The 17,403-nt window shown below is 43.0% G+C and overlaps 1 protein-coding gene across 2 annotated transcripts; it reads right to left on the reverse strand.

The window, feature by feature from the left end:
• Nucleotides 1–9,596: 9,596 nt before the first annotated feature.
• On the reverse strand, nucleotides 9,597–17,131 carry GPR78 (G protein-coupled receptor 78). 2 transcript variants are annotated; one of them, XM_072336471.1, is made up of 3 exons: nucleotides 15,612–17,131; nucleotides 15,134–15,247; nucleotides 9,597–11,611 (listed from the first exon to the last, which is right to left on the reverse strand). In XM_072336471.1, exons 1-3 carry the CDS (start codon nucleotides 16,277–16,279, stop codon nucleotides 11,374–11,376), a joined length of 1,020 nt encoding a protein of 339 aa, XP_072192572.1. In that variant the 5' UTR covers nucleotides 16,280–17,131; the 3' UTR covers nucleotides 9,597–11,373. The 2 variants fall into 2 exon arrangements, with proteins under 2 accessions (XP_072192572.1, XP_072192573.1); XM_072336472.1 differs by lacking the exon at nucleotides 15,134–15,247 and having other exon boundaries at nucleotides 15,612–16,851.
• Nucleotides 17,132–17,403: the final 272 nt, after the last annotated feature.

The following is a 17,403-nucleotide window of genomic DNA, read 5'->3' on the forward strand; positions in this document are numbered from 1 at the left end:
GTGGTTGGATACATAAAGACAGGAACTATAAAAGCGTATAAAAAGTGGTAATGAGGCTGCCACTTAGGGTCAAGCTTCACTTGAACACAATTAAGAGTGTGAAGCCTTGTACTGGAAAAAGGAGTCAAAATGTGAGAGACTGTGTTATCTGAAGACACTTCAGGGTTAGGCATGAGAAGCAGAGCTCTAGAGAACTGTTTCAAGATTTCAATCTATTTGGTGTACAAAAGGAAATTTGGAAATTTCAACATACGTCAGAGAGCTTACTTTGAATTTTCTGGACACAATCTATGTAGATGTTGTGTGCAGATGGAAAGATTCAGTGAAATGGATGAAGCATGCATAACAAAATTATTCAGTTATGTCACAGAGAGTACTTAGTTATTGTTTGGAAAGCTTTAATTGTCTGCAGTAAGCTACTCAGCAGCTTGCTATATTTGATAGTAGAATGGACTCAGAGATGAATCTCAGAATCATAGAACACCCCAAGGGACGGGGCATACACAGCTTCTCTATGCAACCTGTTCCAGTGCTTCACCACCCTCTGAGTGAAAAACATCCACCTATTATCTAACCTTAACCTCACCTGTATTAGTTTAAAAAAAATTCCCCCTTGTCCTATCACTATTAACCCATATAAAAAGTCATACCCCCTTGTCACAGATTATCTAGATTTACCTGTATCCGTGACAGGGCAGCTGCCCTGTAGGGCCTCCCCTCCCCTCCCGGGGCCCCGGAAAGGAAGGGAAAATAAAACAGTGGCAGCAATCTAAGGAGGAAAACTTATTTTACTAAATATGATATCGGAATACAATGATTGAGGCTAATTAATTGAACAAAACAAAGAGAGAGAGTCCCCGAAAACCGAGAGGCCTACTGTGAAGTCTAGGCGACACGGCAGGAATGCTTCTCACTCCCTGAGAGTCCGAGAGAGAGAGAGAGTTCCAGCCTGGGAGCGAGATTATAAATGTCCTCCTCCCGTGACTTATCTCTGGCCGCGGCGTCCTCTGGGATGTGTAGTTCTTCTCCGAGAGCTGAGCACCTGGGATGCTACCATTCTACGGAACTGGAGTATGGATGATCCATACTGCACATGATGTTATAATGTGGAATATTGACAGCAGCACCACAAAACTATGACATTCCACCCCTTATTCTACATTATTACATCATGGTTAATATATATATACATATATACACGTATATAAAACTATGATAGCTAAATAGTACATTTAAATGTAACATAATTAAATGTATAATTATAATAACTAAAACACACTACACATGCAAATATATACATAGATACATAGAATTATTGACTGCACTCCCCCAGCATCAAATTCCCTTGTGGTACACATTGAACATCCCCATCCTTCTGCATTACCCACCAAGTGCACCCAGGTCCCTGGGCAAAAACAGTTCCACGGACAGGTTTTCCTTTTCCGGAGGCTGGAAGGACCCAAACAGCTTTTCCCAACATGTTCCTTACATGTACAACAGGGACCTTATCTCCTTCTATTGTGTGTAGGGGGCTAGATTGGCTAGGACCATCACGATTAACAGATCCTCTTGTATTGACCAACCAAGTGGCTTCTGCCAGGTGCTTTTCCCAGTGCTTAAATGTTCCACCACCCATTGCTTTCAACATTGTTTTCAACAACCCATTATATCGTTCAATTTTACCAGAAGCTGGTGCATGGTAGGGAATATGATAAATCCATTCAATGCCATGATCTTTGGCCCAAGTATTTATAAGGGAATTTTTGAAATGTGTCCCATTATCAGATTCAATTCTTTCTGGGGTGCCATGCCGCCACAGGACTTGTTTCTCAAGACCCAGTATGGTGTTTCGGGCGGTAGCATGGGGTACTGCGTATGTTTCAAGCCACCCAGTAGTTGCCTCCACCATGGTAAGCACATAGCATTTACCACTGCGAGATCGTGGCAAGGTGATATAATCAACCTGCCACGCTTCCCCATATTTGTACTTTTGCCATCGCCTTTCCTCCCAGAGAGGTTTCATCCTCTTGGCTTGTTTAATTATGGCACATGTTTCACAGTCATGAATAACCTGTGCAATAGCGCCCATAGTTAAGTCCACCCCTCGGTCTCTGGCCCACTTATATGTTGCATCTCTTCCTTGATGGCCCGAGGTCTCATGGGCCCATCGAGCCAGAAATAGTTCACCTTTATTTTGCCAGTCCAAGTCTATTTGAGCCACCTCAATTCTGGCAGCTTTATCTACCTGAAGGTTGTTTTGTTGTTCTTCAGTAGCCCGACTCTTGGGCATGTGTGCATCCACGTGACGCACCTTTACAACCATACGTTTTGTTCGGGCAGCAATGTCTTTCCAAAGTTCAGCAGCCCAAACAGGTTTACCCCTCCGCTGCCAGTTCTTCTGTTCCCACTGCTGTAACCACCCCCATAAGGCATTTGCCACCATCCATGAGTCAGTATAAAGATAAAGCATTGGCCACTTCTCCCGTTCAGCAACATCTAAGGCCAGCTGGACAGCTTTTACCTCTGCAAACTGACTTGATTCTCCCTTACCTTCAGTGGCCTCCGCAACCTGTCGTGTGGGGCTCCACACAGCAGCCTTCCATTTGCGATGCTTTCCTACAATACGACATGATCCATCAGTGAACAGGGCATATTTCTTTTCATTTTCTGGTAGCTCGTTGTATGGTGGGGCTTCTTTAGCACGTGACACCTCTTCTGTTGGTGATGTTCCAAACCTTTTACCTTCAGGCCAGTCCATGATCACCTCTAAAATTCCTGGACGGTTGAGGTTCCCCATCCGCGCTCGTTGTGTAATCAATGTAATCCACTTGCTCCAGGTGACATCGGTAGCATGATGGGTGGAGGGAACCTGTCCTTTGAACATCCAGTTCAGCACTGGTAGCCGAGGTGCCAGAAGGAGCTGCGTTTCAGTACCAACTACTTCGGAAGCAGCCCGAACCCCCTCATATGCGGCTAAGATCTCCTTCTCAGTTGGAGTGTAGCACTCTTCAGACCCCTTATACGCTCGACTCCAAAATCCCAGGGGTCGGCCTCGGGTCTCTCCTGAGGCCCTTTGCCACAAACTCCAAGTGGGACCTTTCTCTCCAGCAGCAGTGTAGAGGATGTTCTTTACATCCTGTCCCGTTCGTACTGGCCCCAAGGCCACGGCACGGGCTATCTCTTGTTTTATCTGCTCAAAAGCCTGCTGCTGCTCAGGGCCCCATGCAAATTCATTCTTCTTCCGCGTTACATGATAAAGGGGGCTTACAATGAGGCTGTAGTTTGGAATGTGCATCCTCCAAAAGCCCACTACACCCAGGAAGGACTGTGTCTCTTTCTTGTTAGTTGGTGGAGACATGGCAGTGATTTTGTCAATCACATCTGTTGGGATGTGACGACGTCCATCCTGCCACTTTATACCTAGAAACTGAATTTCTTGGGCAGGCCCTTTTACTTTGCTTTGCTTAATAGCAAAACCAGCTTGTAGAAGAATTTGGATAATCTTCTCTCCTTTTGTGAAAACTTCCTCTGCTGTATCACCCCACACAACAATGTCATCAATGTACTGCAGGTGCTCAGGAGCACCACCCTGTTCCAATACAGTTTGGACCAGGGTTGTACAACATTTCCATCATGGCCATTTCCCTCAGGTACTGGATACCTTTCTGGATGGTATCCCACCTAATAATTTTAGGCTTCAAAGCATCCTTGTAGGGGTACCTTTCTCTCACGGCTTCTAACAGTCGCTCCCAGAGAGTGGCATCTCCATCCGATCTTCTGCTAATTCCTCTGTCGACACCTGGGTCTTGGGCAATACTTCCTAGTTGGCGAGCTTCGTTACCATCTAGGGACAAGCTGTTGGCCCCACTGTCCCAGCAGCGAAGCAACCAGGCAAGGACACCTTCATTTTGACGCCGTGTAAACTCCTTTCTTGAGCCTTGGATTTCAGTCAGCTTCAGAGGTCGACGATAAGTAATTTCCTCCTCATCATCAGTCTCTTCTTCATGCCTCTTGGTTTTTCTTTTTGCCTTTTTCGGTGCCGATCCAGACGAGGGGCCTGGTTCTTCTGCTGCCTCCTCTGCTTCTCCTTCTCTTCGTTCTAGACGCATGGACACCCGTTTCCATTTCTTGCCTTCCACAGGGGCAACTGACATTGTTACTGGTGCCTCCTGTGACTGATCAGAGTTGACTTGGGATTTTCCTTTTTTGGCTTGAATCTCAGATCGGAAACTCTCTCTCTCCAGAATAGTATTATACAGAGCACGGTATGCGTAAGCCAAACCCCAAATAATGTTTACCTCCTTAGATTTCTGACCCAAGCACTCACTTAATTTCTCAGGGTCCCTCAGGTGTTCAAGAGTGAAATCCCACGACACTGCGGGTCCCCACGCTTCTAAGATCTTTCCTAAACCTTTCCATATTCCCTGCCAGTCAGCATTCTCTGGTTTTAGAGAAGACTTCCGTATAGAACGAATGTATTGGAATACATTCATTGATGCTAATAACATGACCAGGAGTATGAGCACTAACTCAGCTATTGAAAAGTGTGTGACAATCTGAGAGTACAGCCTGTACACTGGATTGAGAATCTTGGTGTCTGTAAAATTGTCTATTCCATCTGGGAAGCAAGTGCTTGAAAAATTGACCATTCCATCTGGGATGTAAGTGCCAACATTCAAATTATACCATATCACATATAAATACCAGGCAGGTGTCTCCATCAGTGCCCTTATTAGGTTATATATATACATAATTCCACAGCAAAAAATCATGGGATGGACAAATGGCCAATATGTTGAGAAGATCATAATTGCTTTCAATCCCTTAAACAGAGCAGCTGGAATGGAGAGTAGATTCATAGCTGGTAGTAATTAGCAGACACTGTGAAAGTCAAAGCCAGCTAGCTGTGCTCTGAGAGAGCAAGAGAATCTCTTTGTTTTCTTCACGAAAGCAAGATAGCAATGCTCAGAGTGTACAGCTACTCCTGAATGTTGACAGTTCGCCTGGAATTTCAAGGTCAAGCTCCCAGGCGCAGAAACGTAAACTTTAGATAGCTCCTTAAAGGAAAAAAAAACTCGTAGCTCTGTAAAAAACTAAAAGGACAGCAGGAAAAACAGAAGCTTTTGCAGTTTTTGCCCACTTTTGCCCAAATTATGCCCACTTTTGCTGGCAATCTGCCCGCATTCTCCACCAATAATCTGTCACAGATTATCTAGATTTACCTGTATCCGTGACAGGGCAGCTGCCCCGTAGGGCCTCCCCTCCCCTCCCGGGGCCCCGGAAAGGAAGGGAAAATAAAACAGTGGCAGCAATCTAAGGAGGAAAACTTATTTTACTAAATATGATATCGGAATACAATGATTGAGGCTAATTAATTGAACAAAACAAAGAGAGAGAGTCCCCGAAAACCGAGAGGCCTACTGTGAAGTCTAGGCGACACGGCAGGAATGCTTCTCACTCCCTGAGAGTCCGAGAGAGAGAGAGAGTTCCAGCCTGGGAGCGAGATTATAAATGTCCTCCTCCCGTGACTTATCTCTGGCCGCGGCATCCTCTGGGATGTGTAGTTCTTCTCCGAGAGCTGAGCACCTGGGATGCTACCATTCTACGGAACTGGAGTATGGATGATCCATACTGCACATGATGTTATAATGTGGAATATTGACAGCAGCACCACAAAACTATGACACCCCTCCTGCTTATATGCTCCCTTTAAGTACTGGAAGGCCACAATGAGGTCTCCCTAGAGCCTCCTCTTTTCCAAGCTGAACAAGCCTAGTTCCTTCAACCTTTCCTTGTAGGAGAGATGCTCCAGCCTGCTGATCGTCATAGTGGTCCTCTGGACTCATTCCAAGAGCTCTGCATCATTTTGTTCTGGAGGCCCCAGGTGTGGATGCAGTTCTCCAGATGGGGCCTCACAAGAGTTGAGTAGAGGGGGACAATCACCTCCTTCTCCTTGCTGGCCACTCCTCTTTCAGTGCAGCCCAGAACACAGTTAGCCTTCTGGGCTGCAAGTGCACACTGCTGGTTCATGTCCATCTTCCCATCCCCCAGGAGCCCCAAGTCCTCAGGGCTGCTCTCAAGGAGTTCCTCTCCCAGTCTGTATAAACACCTGGGATTGCCCCAGCCCAAGCACAGCACCTTGTGCTTGGCCTTGTGAACCTCATAGGTTCACATGGGCCCAGTTCTCCAGCCTATCCAGGTCTCTCTGGATGACTTCCCTCCCCTCCAGTGTATTGACTGCACCACTCAGCTTGGTGTCATCTGCAAACTTGCTGAGGGTGAATTCAATTCCATTGTCTTTGTCATTGATAAAGATGTTAAAGAGCACTGGTCCCAAGACCAAACCCTGAAGGACACCATTTGTGACTGGCCTCCACCCTGACACAGAACCATTGATTACAGCCCTTTGGCTGTGTCTTGCCAACTGATTCTTAATCCACCAAACAGTCCATCCTTCAAATCTACACCTCTCCAATTCAGAGAGAAGGATGTGGTGAGGGACAGCTTCAAAGGCTTTGAAGATGAAGAAGCTTTGGTTAATGTTCATAGCATTTCTGAAAGCAGTCTAAAAAGCTTCACTGAGTGAGCAAAGTTCTCGTCACTCAGAAGTACCTTTCACTGTATGAACCTTGTGACATTTAACGCACATGCTTTGCAATATGTTTCATTTGCATGGAATCTATGAGAAGCCTAGATGGGAGTGACTCACATTTTATTTATTTCTCACTTTAAGGAAACTAGGTATTCTCTGCTCTTTTCATTATGCAGCCTTAGAGACCTTCATGCACCTACATGTCCTGGAGAAAAAAATAAACAACTTCCTGGTAGAGAGAAAAGAATCAGGCATATGCAGAAATGGGGGCGGTTACTTAGCCTGCTTGACATCTATAACCCACAGAGAGAAGCAACTTCAGCTCCAAGAAGGTGTTTGCACATATTTTGCTAGGTGACATTTCACTCTCCAAAGCTTCTGGCAGAGAGAGTTGCTCATATATTTACAACCTTTCTTAAGGTCAACTCTGCTGTGTCTCCAGTGGAGCCATTAAATATTAATTGGATCTCCTTTCCAAAAATAAAAAAAAAAAAAACAAACAGAATCTCTAATTTACTCGTGTAATTAACACCTCTTACAAACCAGGTGTCCTCCTGAACTAGGCTAAACGAGATATTTGCAATCCACAATCTCAAAATATGCTATGTGCTTTTGGGACAGAGTTGCTTGTTCAGTTCTGCATGCAGAGTGGCACATAATTATTTTGGGAAAACAAACAAAATAACTTCCAAAGACTTAAATGCATAAGCATAAAATATGCCCATCATGTGATCTAGTCAAGCCTTGCTGCTTATGCAGAATGTTTCCATTCTCTGTAAGTATAAACATATATATATTTAAGCACTTTACAGGGTGAGTTTGAACATCTTGTCCGACAACAGTCAATGCTGCTGAATTTCTCAAAAAGCTTGCAACCCACAGTCACGAGGACCAAGATTAGTATTCCTATAAGAAGTTGTGAAAGATGTTTGATTATCACGTGTTTGATTACGTAATAATCCTAACATTAGCTCTGAAATTTAGTTCAGAATCACAATTACATAATAAAATATGTGAGTATCTATAAATTATTTATAAAGTAAATACATTTTCAGTAATTACTGAATTCTGAACATTATTTGGAAATGTTTGTTAGGTATTTATTTATCCAGGAAGAACTTGCCTGCTCTGCAGTGGGGTTAAAGAAACTATGGAGTAAAATTTAACAGACCTGAGATCTTTGTCACCAGCTCATCTCAGAGTCACATAAGTTCTCAGTTTCATGCAGTCCAAGAGAACCAGTTTTCGTATTGCACTTAAAGTGAGGAACATCCATCTTGCTATGACTGAGCAGACTGGGATCCAGATCATGCCTACATGTTTTGGGAATCAGTTTAAGTGCTGCTTCATTCCTACTGACTCAAAACCTCAGCCTCATTGACAGTCTCAGAGTTTACCTGCAATACAAAATAGATCTAAGCAAATACAATAATAAAACAATAAATTCCTGTTATCTTTGGAGAGGCAACTCTGTTCTTCATGACTGTTAGAGCAATGGTATCCGATGGCTGCTTTATCCAAAATATCAGTAGGACAAAATCCACAACATCAATCCCTTTGGAGCACAATATATTTTCCCTTTACCTCCTCCTACCTCAGAGTAACCAAGAACATGATGAATGGGGCACCAAACTAATAGGAATTTCTCTTGCATCAGGAAGTCAGAAAGAGGAAACCAAGGTCTCTCAATCAATGCTTTGTAATCAGTAAGGAAAGGAGAGCAAGCCCTTCTCTGGAATGCAGCAGAGAGAAGGTGGCAAGCAGAAGAAAGAAAGAAAAATTTACCTGCAGAGCCAGATGTGCATACTGAGCAGAGGAACGTGCTTTCTGCTAATGCACATAAAATTATCTTCAAATCAACATTAAGAGGGAAAGCTAGAAAAAGAACTACAGCTCTTCTCACATTTCCTTAGCTTCAGATGCCTTTTATTTTATTCTGGAACATACTGTAGACCTCAGCCTCATAATTCTTTGTGGAAACTAAATATAAAAGACATTCTGCAATACCCAACACAGACTTAAGATCTTTTTGTTCTTCAGTTGGACATAAGCACCTCCAGAAATGTTCAGTGCTTTGCAAGACTCAGTTGTATTGTAGACTGTGTGTATGCCAACAACCTAAACTAACACAAATCAGCTTTGTTAATTAATTTATCAGCAGATGCTGCAGCTTTACTATCATAGAATTGATTGAGTTGAAAGGGAATCTTAAAGGTCATCTATTCCAACTCTCCATCAATGAACAGGGACAGGGAAAGGTTCATCAGGCATTCAGAGGTTCATCCAGTCTGAACTTGAATGTCTCTAGAGATAGGGTATCCATCACCTCTCTGGGTAATCTGTGCCAATGCCTCTATCTTTTTTTTCTTATATCCAGTCTAAGTCTCCCCTCTTTTAGTATCAGACCACTTCCCTTTGTTCTGTCTCAACAGACCCTTATAAAGAGTCTGTCCTCTTCTATCTTATAGCCCCCGTTTAAATTCCCAAAGGCTGTTAACAGGTTTCTTTGGAGCCTTCTCTTCTCAAGGCTTATTTCAGGTTTATACCTTTAAAATGTGGCTTTAGTTTAAGTGCTTTAGAAGTTTATCGCTATAATAGCTTTAAAATTTAATTATTACATTTTCACCGTCTTGTTTGTTTGTTGATGCTGAAGAAGAAAGGCTTTTATCATTTGTGTGTCTTGGCAGTGTCTTTATGTGACATATTCCTTTCTTAAAGTGAAAGAAGTGTTCAGAAAACCAAAGATTAGCTAAAAATTTTAGGTATCACTGAACTCATATTTCCTCATGAGGAATTACTGTAGACTACCAAAACTTTTGGCAAAAAACTGTCTCTAAAAGAACAGATATTTTTGCAGAGGTGTTTGATCCTAGTGTTAAAGTTGACATGAAAGAGGGAAGCATCAGGTATGTAGCAGTGTGATGGAGTAGGGAGGCATGTGGAGGCAACAGGAAGATAGTAAAACTGGAAAGATTACACTCACAACATTTTTTTTTTTTTTTTTCGGGAAATATTGTATTTACACAAAATTGGAGAGAGTACAAATACTTTACTAAGAAGACAAAACCATTATAGTACATTCAATTTAAACACAGGCAGATCTATAGATGCAAAGCATGAAGGCCTAAGGTACTTGCATAACGAAAAAAAGAAAAAAGCTAAAAAAGTAATAGCATCAGAAAGGCAGGAGATAAGAGAACACAGTATTTGTTATGCAGAACCACCTTTCCTTGACTTCATTAGGTTGGCAGTAAGGTGTTCTTCTTCTGTATGTCAACCACCCTTTCTCCATGACCACTCAGACACTTATTTTACAAAACAGGTGAGCATCTACTTAATTTTTGGCATGGGAACAGAGCCATTATCTTCAAATGAAATTATATTTGTGCCTAATCACATGCTTATATAATTAGTTTGACCAGGAAGAAACTTCTCAGTGTTTAATCGGGTCGAGTTTACTGTTACATAAAAAATAAGTATTCTTTACTGTCTTTTTTTTTTCTTAAAATATATTTTAGAATTGATTTAATTTTCCCCTCATGTACTAGATTAGAAAATAGTAACTTATTGAATGCTATAGAATATTTTTATTTGTGTCTTATATCATCAAAGGAATATCATTCAAAAATAATTCCTACACTTTATTTTCCAAAGCCTGTTTAGTTTTAAAAATAAATAAATGAGAAAAATACATATAATAATAAAGCAGCCTTGTGTTTCTGGGCATTTGGCAGCAGGTTTGTTATAATATTTCTTAGACATCTCTTTGTATTAGTTAAAATAATCAGATTAATTGATCAATAGAAAATAAAAGATTATACAATATTATTACAATCCACCAAATATAGTAAATGCATGGAGTATTTTACACATCTTATGTTCCTTAAAAAGAATTAACATATTGTATCCTCTTCTTCTATATCTTCTGAAGTAATTTTCCTTGACCACAGTGACAGCTGTTGTTTCTACCATCTAACTGATCTTTTCTCATTTTTGCTATCTTGAATAAAAGCTTGTTTGAATAGGATTAGCTCAGTGATGTAACTACAGTGCTATTTAACTAAACTCCATATATGTCTTTGTTACTGTTGCTGCATTTATTGTAATCACATACCACTGAAGTGCTAAATAGTAGTAACTCAGATACGTGGACTTTGGTTATGCTTGATAGAATACTGGCATACTGAATATATGTACCACTTCCTAAAGGCTATGTTACAATCATGATGCCTGATAATAAAGAATAATAACAATAACAATTTCAGATTCAAAGTGCTGACCCATATCAATCACTTGAGGCACCAATACAATAAACCAATTAAAAGACATATTTTTTAATATTCAAAACTAACAAGGCAGATCCAGGACTGCCAAGGGGCATGCGCAGCACAAAGGATTCTGAACCTTGTCTTCTAAGCCAGGGATTCTTGTGTGCCCAGGAGATGGTGGGCTGTCACCTCTGGTATGGAACACTCTGAGAAATATCAAGTCTTCAGCCTTGAAACATTAAAGACTCCTTCTCAGCTTCTCTAAAGCCTCCAAAGGCTCCCTTAGAGCCCTCAAGCCTACTCCATTCCATCAGGGACCAGGCTTTGCCATACATCTCACTAGCAGCAGACCAGGAAAGAGCCTTTTGGGAAAGTCCACAAAGAAGTGCATTGCATTAATGCAGCTCCCACCCCCTGGAGGCACTGTCACCACTGTCAGCATGAGAGGGCAAAGGCAGCTTTCCAGCACTGGCAATCTCCTGTTTCACTTGGAGGGGAGTGCTTGTCATGTTGTTAGTTTGTTCTGTGCAAGCAGTAATCATTTTCGGTGTCAAGAGAGCTGTTGTACCCCGACGATGGATACAGATCTCTTTTAAGTATCCTATTGACGATGTTGATCAGAACTTTTTTGTACTGTTGACGTAAAAGTGAGTAAACAAATGGATCTGATGCAGCCTTACTGTAGGTGAGGCACTTGCTTATAATTCCCCAGTAGTAGTTTATGGTAACAAAAGGAAGGAGCTCTATCAACCTGTTAAACATTAAAGAGAGATGGAAACACTTGAGTGTTATATTCACACTGAGCCCAGTGCTCAAATCATGCCTCATGAAACATTAAAGTAACACTTATTTTCTTACAACACAAGGTTCCTGCAGGAAAAGCACTCTGTACTTATTAATTCCTTCGCTTCAATAAAGGCAAAGGGAACTATCTTAACAAAGCCACTGGGAAACAATAGAAATTCCTTCTTTGAAATTAGGGGAAAATTACATTTTCAGTGTTAATGCTTCCATGAAACAGACATAACAAAGTACTTCAGTTTATTACCACTCTTTCTGAATATGGAGGTTTGTGTTGGTAAGTGACAGTGGTCAAAATACTCATGGCATCTGTCTGTTGCTCCTGAAAACTAGGGGTCTCCTTTACATACTATCATGTCTTCCAACCTACATGGAGATTTGAGGTAAGCATGCTCTGTAGTGTTTACTTACCTGCAAAAATTTCTGTGTGCAGTTGGCTAACTGTTAGTTTTGCCAAAGAAAACAAGGTGACAACATTTTTATCATCATTATATGACCAGTCAGCTGTCTCCAGGCCTGCGTCTCCTGGCCTGTGCTTTATAGATGATTAGTGGCCTCAGCACCTCAGCTGAGAGAGGTGCATTAATCACAAGTAGAGAAACTGAAACCAGGCTAAATATTTTTTTCCTTGGAGGTGAGAACAAACCCTCAGACTATGCCAGCAAGTGTCTGGTATACAGACATCTATGTAGGGCTAACTCTACACAGAGGTGGAAGGAACAGGGTAAGATTGTCTATACATCTTCTGTGAAGTATCTTGGATGTTCAAGGATATGCTATGTTATATTTATTCAAGAAGGAAAAACAACAGCAAGAAAACAACATGAGATAAAACAACTCTTTTCTATACCCTAAGACATCACAATTTCAAAACGCAAGCTCAGATGTTTTTTCCAGGCTTGAAGAACCTTTTGGCCTCTTCCCAATGTGCAGAGCCTCCACCTCACAGGGTGCTCAACTTTGATGTTTCTCAGATCCCCCTGTATAGAAAAGCTGACTTTGCGGCACTAGGACTGAACCTTGCAACAAGCAGTTGAACTTTATCAGGAGACATTCTCTTTTGAGATAATAAAACAACTCCTGCAGCAAGTGCATTTCAGAATCAGATTACTTCTGTTCTTCTGTTTGAAGCTTGTTGGAAAATTCCAGCAAATTCAAAACAGACGCTGAACCAAGAAATGAATGTATAAGACATAGAATGTGAGGAATAAATAAACGTACAATAAAAGGCACTTGCTGTTTGTTTGTTTGTTTGTTGTTTTCTATTGTTGTTGTTGGTTTTTAGTTTATCCCATCCTGTAGTTCAGTATACCTGGTTGTATTGTTATGTGTCCCTTTTAACGTTTTATGGGCCCAAATGTAATTGCCTTGAAGCTCGCAGAAGAAAAACATCACTCAGAATTTAACAAGATAAAAGGCCTAAACTAAATAAGTCAGCCTTATAAATATCAATCTGAATGTATCTTCATATAATTTTCTTGATTTCAGTAACATGACAGCAAAGATTAAATTAATCTGCAGGCTTTTAGTGAACAGATGAATACATTGCTAACAATCAAAATCTCATTCACATCTCTGAAATAAGCTGAGCTCATAGCACAACCTGAGTCACCAGGCCAAAAAGCAAGCATACAATGAAGATCTCAGCTACTGCCATCACTGAGATTAGTTTAACACAACCCTGCTAAAAATAGGTAAGAATGGAGAACTGATAGAGCAAGTCCTCCAGCATTTTTGCTATTGCTTTTAATCCTGTGCAGCCTGGATATTGTTTTGCTTTTGGGTCAAAGAGCTTCCAGGATGTCCTCAGATGCTTCCCATTTTGTGTTTACTGAAACTTTTGGTCATTTTGAGTGTACCTTGAGACATGCATCCCATAAACCAATCCTCAGTCTTATTGACACAAGTTGTACTCATTTGTCACACAAGGAAAATGATCCATCTCACCTTTTCCAAATGTGAGGTCTGAGCAAGGAAGTGGCTTTTACTTTACAACCTTTGAAGGAATAATTTGAGAAGTTTATAAGAAGCATCTCCATCCTGAAAAATGTGATACTGGAATTTGCTGAGACTGGCACAGTTCAAATGGAGTGGAGATGGCAAAATCCACTTTGTTCAATAAAATTATATCCCGCTTATGGTAAAAATGAATAGAAAATGACTCAGAATGTACTAAATAATGATCAGTTAACATTTTAACTCTGCGATGTAATGTTAGTATTTGTAATAATCCTTTCAACTGCAGAAAAAATGCAGACCATTTTAACACCTAAATGGAGACTGAAATGTCACCCTAAAGGTTAAAAATAATTGTCATGTTTGTGTACTGGCTTCTATTTGTCCCACTGGCCATGTAAGAAAAGGACAACAACCGTGATCATAAATGACCAACATTTATATGCCTGTCTGAGACCAGAGTGGCCAAATTCTGTAAGCTGGTGTGAATGGAGACCATGACAACTTGGAAACAAATTTGAGAAAGCTTTCATCAGTGTGGTATTGCAAAGAGTAGTGCATCTCCCTAGTCAGAAATCTGTTCTTTTAGAAAGTGTATTGAAAACACCATTGAATGGTGACTATAATAGTAATAATAATAATAATAATAATAGCAGTAGTTTGTGAAATTTTCAGCCCATTTATTTTAGAGACCAAAGACTAAATCCTGAGGGCCTGCAATTTGTTACAGTTACGTTCACTTCCAACTCACTGATATATTCAGTCTTTAAAAATAATAACCACATATTGTACAAAGACCTTACAAGTAGAGAATAAGAATGACATCCGACTATTCTAAAAGGCACAGATCACCAGAGTGGATGCAAATAACTGGCCAGCTAAGAAGCATAGTGTTTTCTATACATTCTTAAAGACTAATTATTGGTTTTCCTGGAAGCTAACTCCCACATCACAAGGCCAAGATTCATAATTAGTAATAAATTCACAGACATTAATGTTTCCAGACATGAAGCTTATCTGCCAAATTATCAGCCTGGATAAATTTAAATTATGTCACCCCAACTTCTAATAGTTGCAGGCTTTGGCCTGGTGCTTTTTTAGAACCTGAGCTAATCAGGGAAAGTGATCTGCCTTTCTCTCTATTGCTTAGGTTATGCTAAGAGGGAAGGGTGTTGAATGTTTTAAACTGCTTTCATTTCCCAGTGGCATGTAATTAATTCCTGGTACTCATCCTAAAAGCCTCTTGCTCTTGGCAGAGGCACCCAGACCTGGTTGCAGTGTGGAAAAGTAGAGACAGAAGCTGCCAGGGAGTGCAAAGCTGTAGGGGCAGCAGCATGTGAATGTGTGTGAGCTTGTACGAGTGTGTGTGTTCTGATGGCCCCACATCTCCAGCAGGCTCTGCCAGTCCAAAATTAGTTGTAGACTTTCCCAGCCCCACCACACCAGCACCTAATAATCAGAGGGCACTTTGATGTCTCAGACAGTCCCCTCATCCACCCCAGCAGGAGATACTGACCTGGTGATAATGTAAGGACCAAAACAGATCACGAATGACCCTATAAAAATACTGATTTTCTTGGTAGCCCGTTGTCTCCTTCTTTTCTGCTCATTGAGACAGCGCTGCTTCACACTGCAAAAGGAAAAGAGCAGCTGAGGGGTTAAGGAAAGGAGCTAGGAGGGAACAGCTGAGCCTGGTGGAGAGGGGAAGGATTGCTCCCAGTGCTGGAGTAGGGCATGGCAGGGCAGTCTTGGCTCCTTGGATCTCAGAGTGACATTTACATCAAAACGGGTGCCTGCTACCTGGGACTGACATTTAAATGGTGCAGGCTACAGATGCACAGCATGTCTGCTGTCACTGTATGCTGTAGATAGAGCCAGGAGGGTTTGCTGGGAAGGAGCACAGGAAGGGGTGCTGGGAAGACAGGGCAATGCTCTGCACAAGAGTACCTACTGCAAGAACCCCGGGATGGTGGATATGAAAAGGCAAGAATTACCTGGGGTGGATATCCACCAGCAAAACCAGAGTCTGCATGGTTATAATGTCTATCCGCTTGCAGTGGAACCGGGCAACTTTCAGCACCTTTAAATAGGTGAAACATAAGATCACCAGAGACAGCATGAAACTGGTGGAGTGAAAGACGATTGTGAACACTGTAAACCTTCTTCGCTCTGTCTCTTCCTTCAGGAGCAAGGTGCAAGAGGCATAAACGCTGTTGTAATCTACCCACGAGTAAAACAAGGACACCAAGGGAAAGGTGAGAGAGTGGAGCCACGAGTAGCCCATGAGTATCACAGCGTCCTTATACCGCATCTTGCTGGTGTAGCTCAAGGGGAACACCACAGCAATCCACTTGTCTATGCTGAGTGCTGCCATGCTCAGCATCGTGTTGGAAGTCAGGAAAGTTTCCAGGAAACCCACCGCTTTGCAGATGCAGCCCCCAAGGGGTTGCTGGTTCCTTAGGATTCCCAGCAGGGTGAAAGGCATGTTCAGGATGGTAAGGAGCAGGTTGCAAAAGGATAAGTTCACCAGGAAAACCCCGGCGACCTGCTTGCGGATCTCCGTACTGTAGACGAAGCATAGCAGCACCAGGAGGTTGGAGAGCAGAGACACGACCAGCACCAACACGAGGAGCAACGCCAGCAGCACGCCTGCCAAGTCCATCTCTTAGCGGGTCGCATGGAGTGGGCGAAGGCAGGAGGAAGGGGACATCCGAGCCGGCACCGCAGCCACCGCCCGCAGCCGCCCGCGCATGTTGCCGGGGGAGTGGAGCCGGAGGAGCGGAGAGATGAGCCGGGGGCAGCGGGGTGCGACGAGAGGGGCAGCGAGGAGACGAGTGGGGAGAGAGGAGCCAGCGGTGCGGGCTGGGAGCTGGCCGAGGAAGAGGGGGCAAGAGCTGCCGGGGAGCGGACAGGGGTACGCTGATAGCGAGAGGGGAAGCGGAGAGGGGCAGCGGGTCCGCAGTCGGGGAAGCCCGGGATCGGGAGCGGGGTCAGCGGGAGCCGGCGCCTCTGAGCCGAAGCCGGTAACGGAGCTCAAGGTGCGCTGTCCGCGGTGCTGAAGCGGGAGCTGAGACGACGACAGCGCTCCCGTCGTTCAGGCGGTAGGTTGGGGTCCCTCTCAAGCCGGCGTGATGGCCATGGTCCGCCAGTGCGCTCCCCTCCTTCAGGCACTGAGCATCTTACCCCGGTGCCCAGCCCCTGAAATACTCCAGCCGCGGAGCCTCCCGCGGCGACTCATGCGCAGACGAGCAGCTGCGAGGCACAGGCTCAGGCAGGGATCGCGAAGTCGGTCTGATCCACTCCCGGACCGCAGGAGAGAGCAACAGGAAACCCAACTTTCTGCTAATGCGCAGCTCAGGAAAGATCAAAGCTGACAGCGAGTTGCTGGTAGTTTAATCGCTGTACTGTGCTGAGACACACCCTAAGTGCACCAGCTGTATCCGGCAATGCTGGAACCAGTAGCAAAGCTAGAGTCTGTGCACCTTGGAACGTTCCTTCCTTCCCTCTGATTACTTGCTCTGTGTTCTTTTGCCTTTTACTTCACAGCACCTTGAGGAATTCCAGCTTCCCTTTGGTATATTCACACCATTCCCACCAGCCGGCAAAACAGGAAGGAAGTTGCTTAGCTAGAGACTTCACTTTGGCAACTCAGACTCTTTGAAAGCCTCAGATGACTGAGCAGACACACATACTGGGGTATTGCTGGCACATTCTGTGAAAAGCTAAAATATTTCTCCTACTGTTTTACACTTAGAATGATGTGTTAACATGACAGTAAGATACTGA

The sequence above is a fragment of the Excalfactoria chinensis genome, chromosome 4 (genome assembly GCF_039878825.1).
Source record: "Excalfactoria chinensis isolate bCotChi1 chromosome 4, bCotChi1.hap2, whole genome shotgun sequence".
In the NCBI taxonomy this organism is placed as follows: Eukaryota; Metazoa; Chordata; class Aves; order Galliformes; family Phasianidae; genus Excalfactoria; species Excalfactoria chinensis.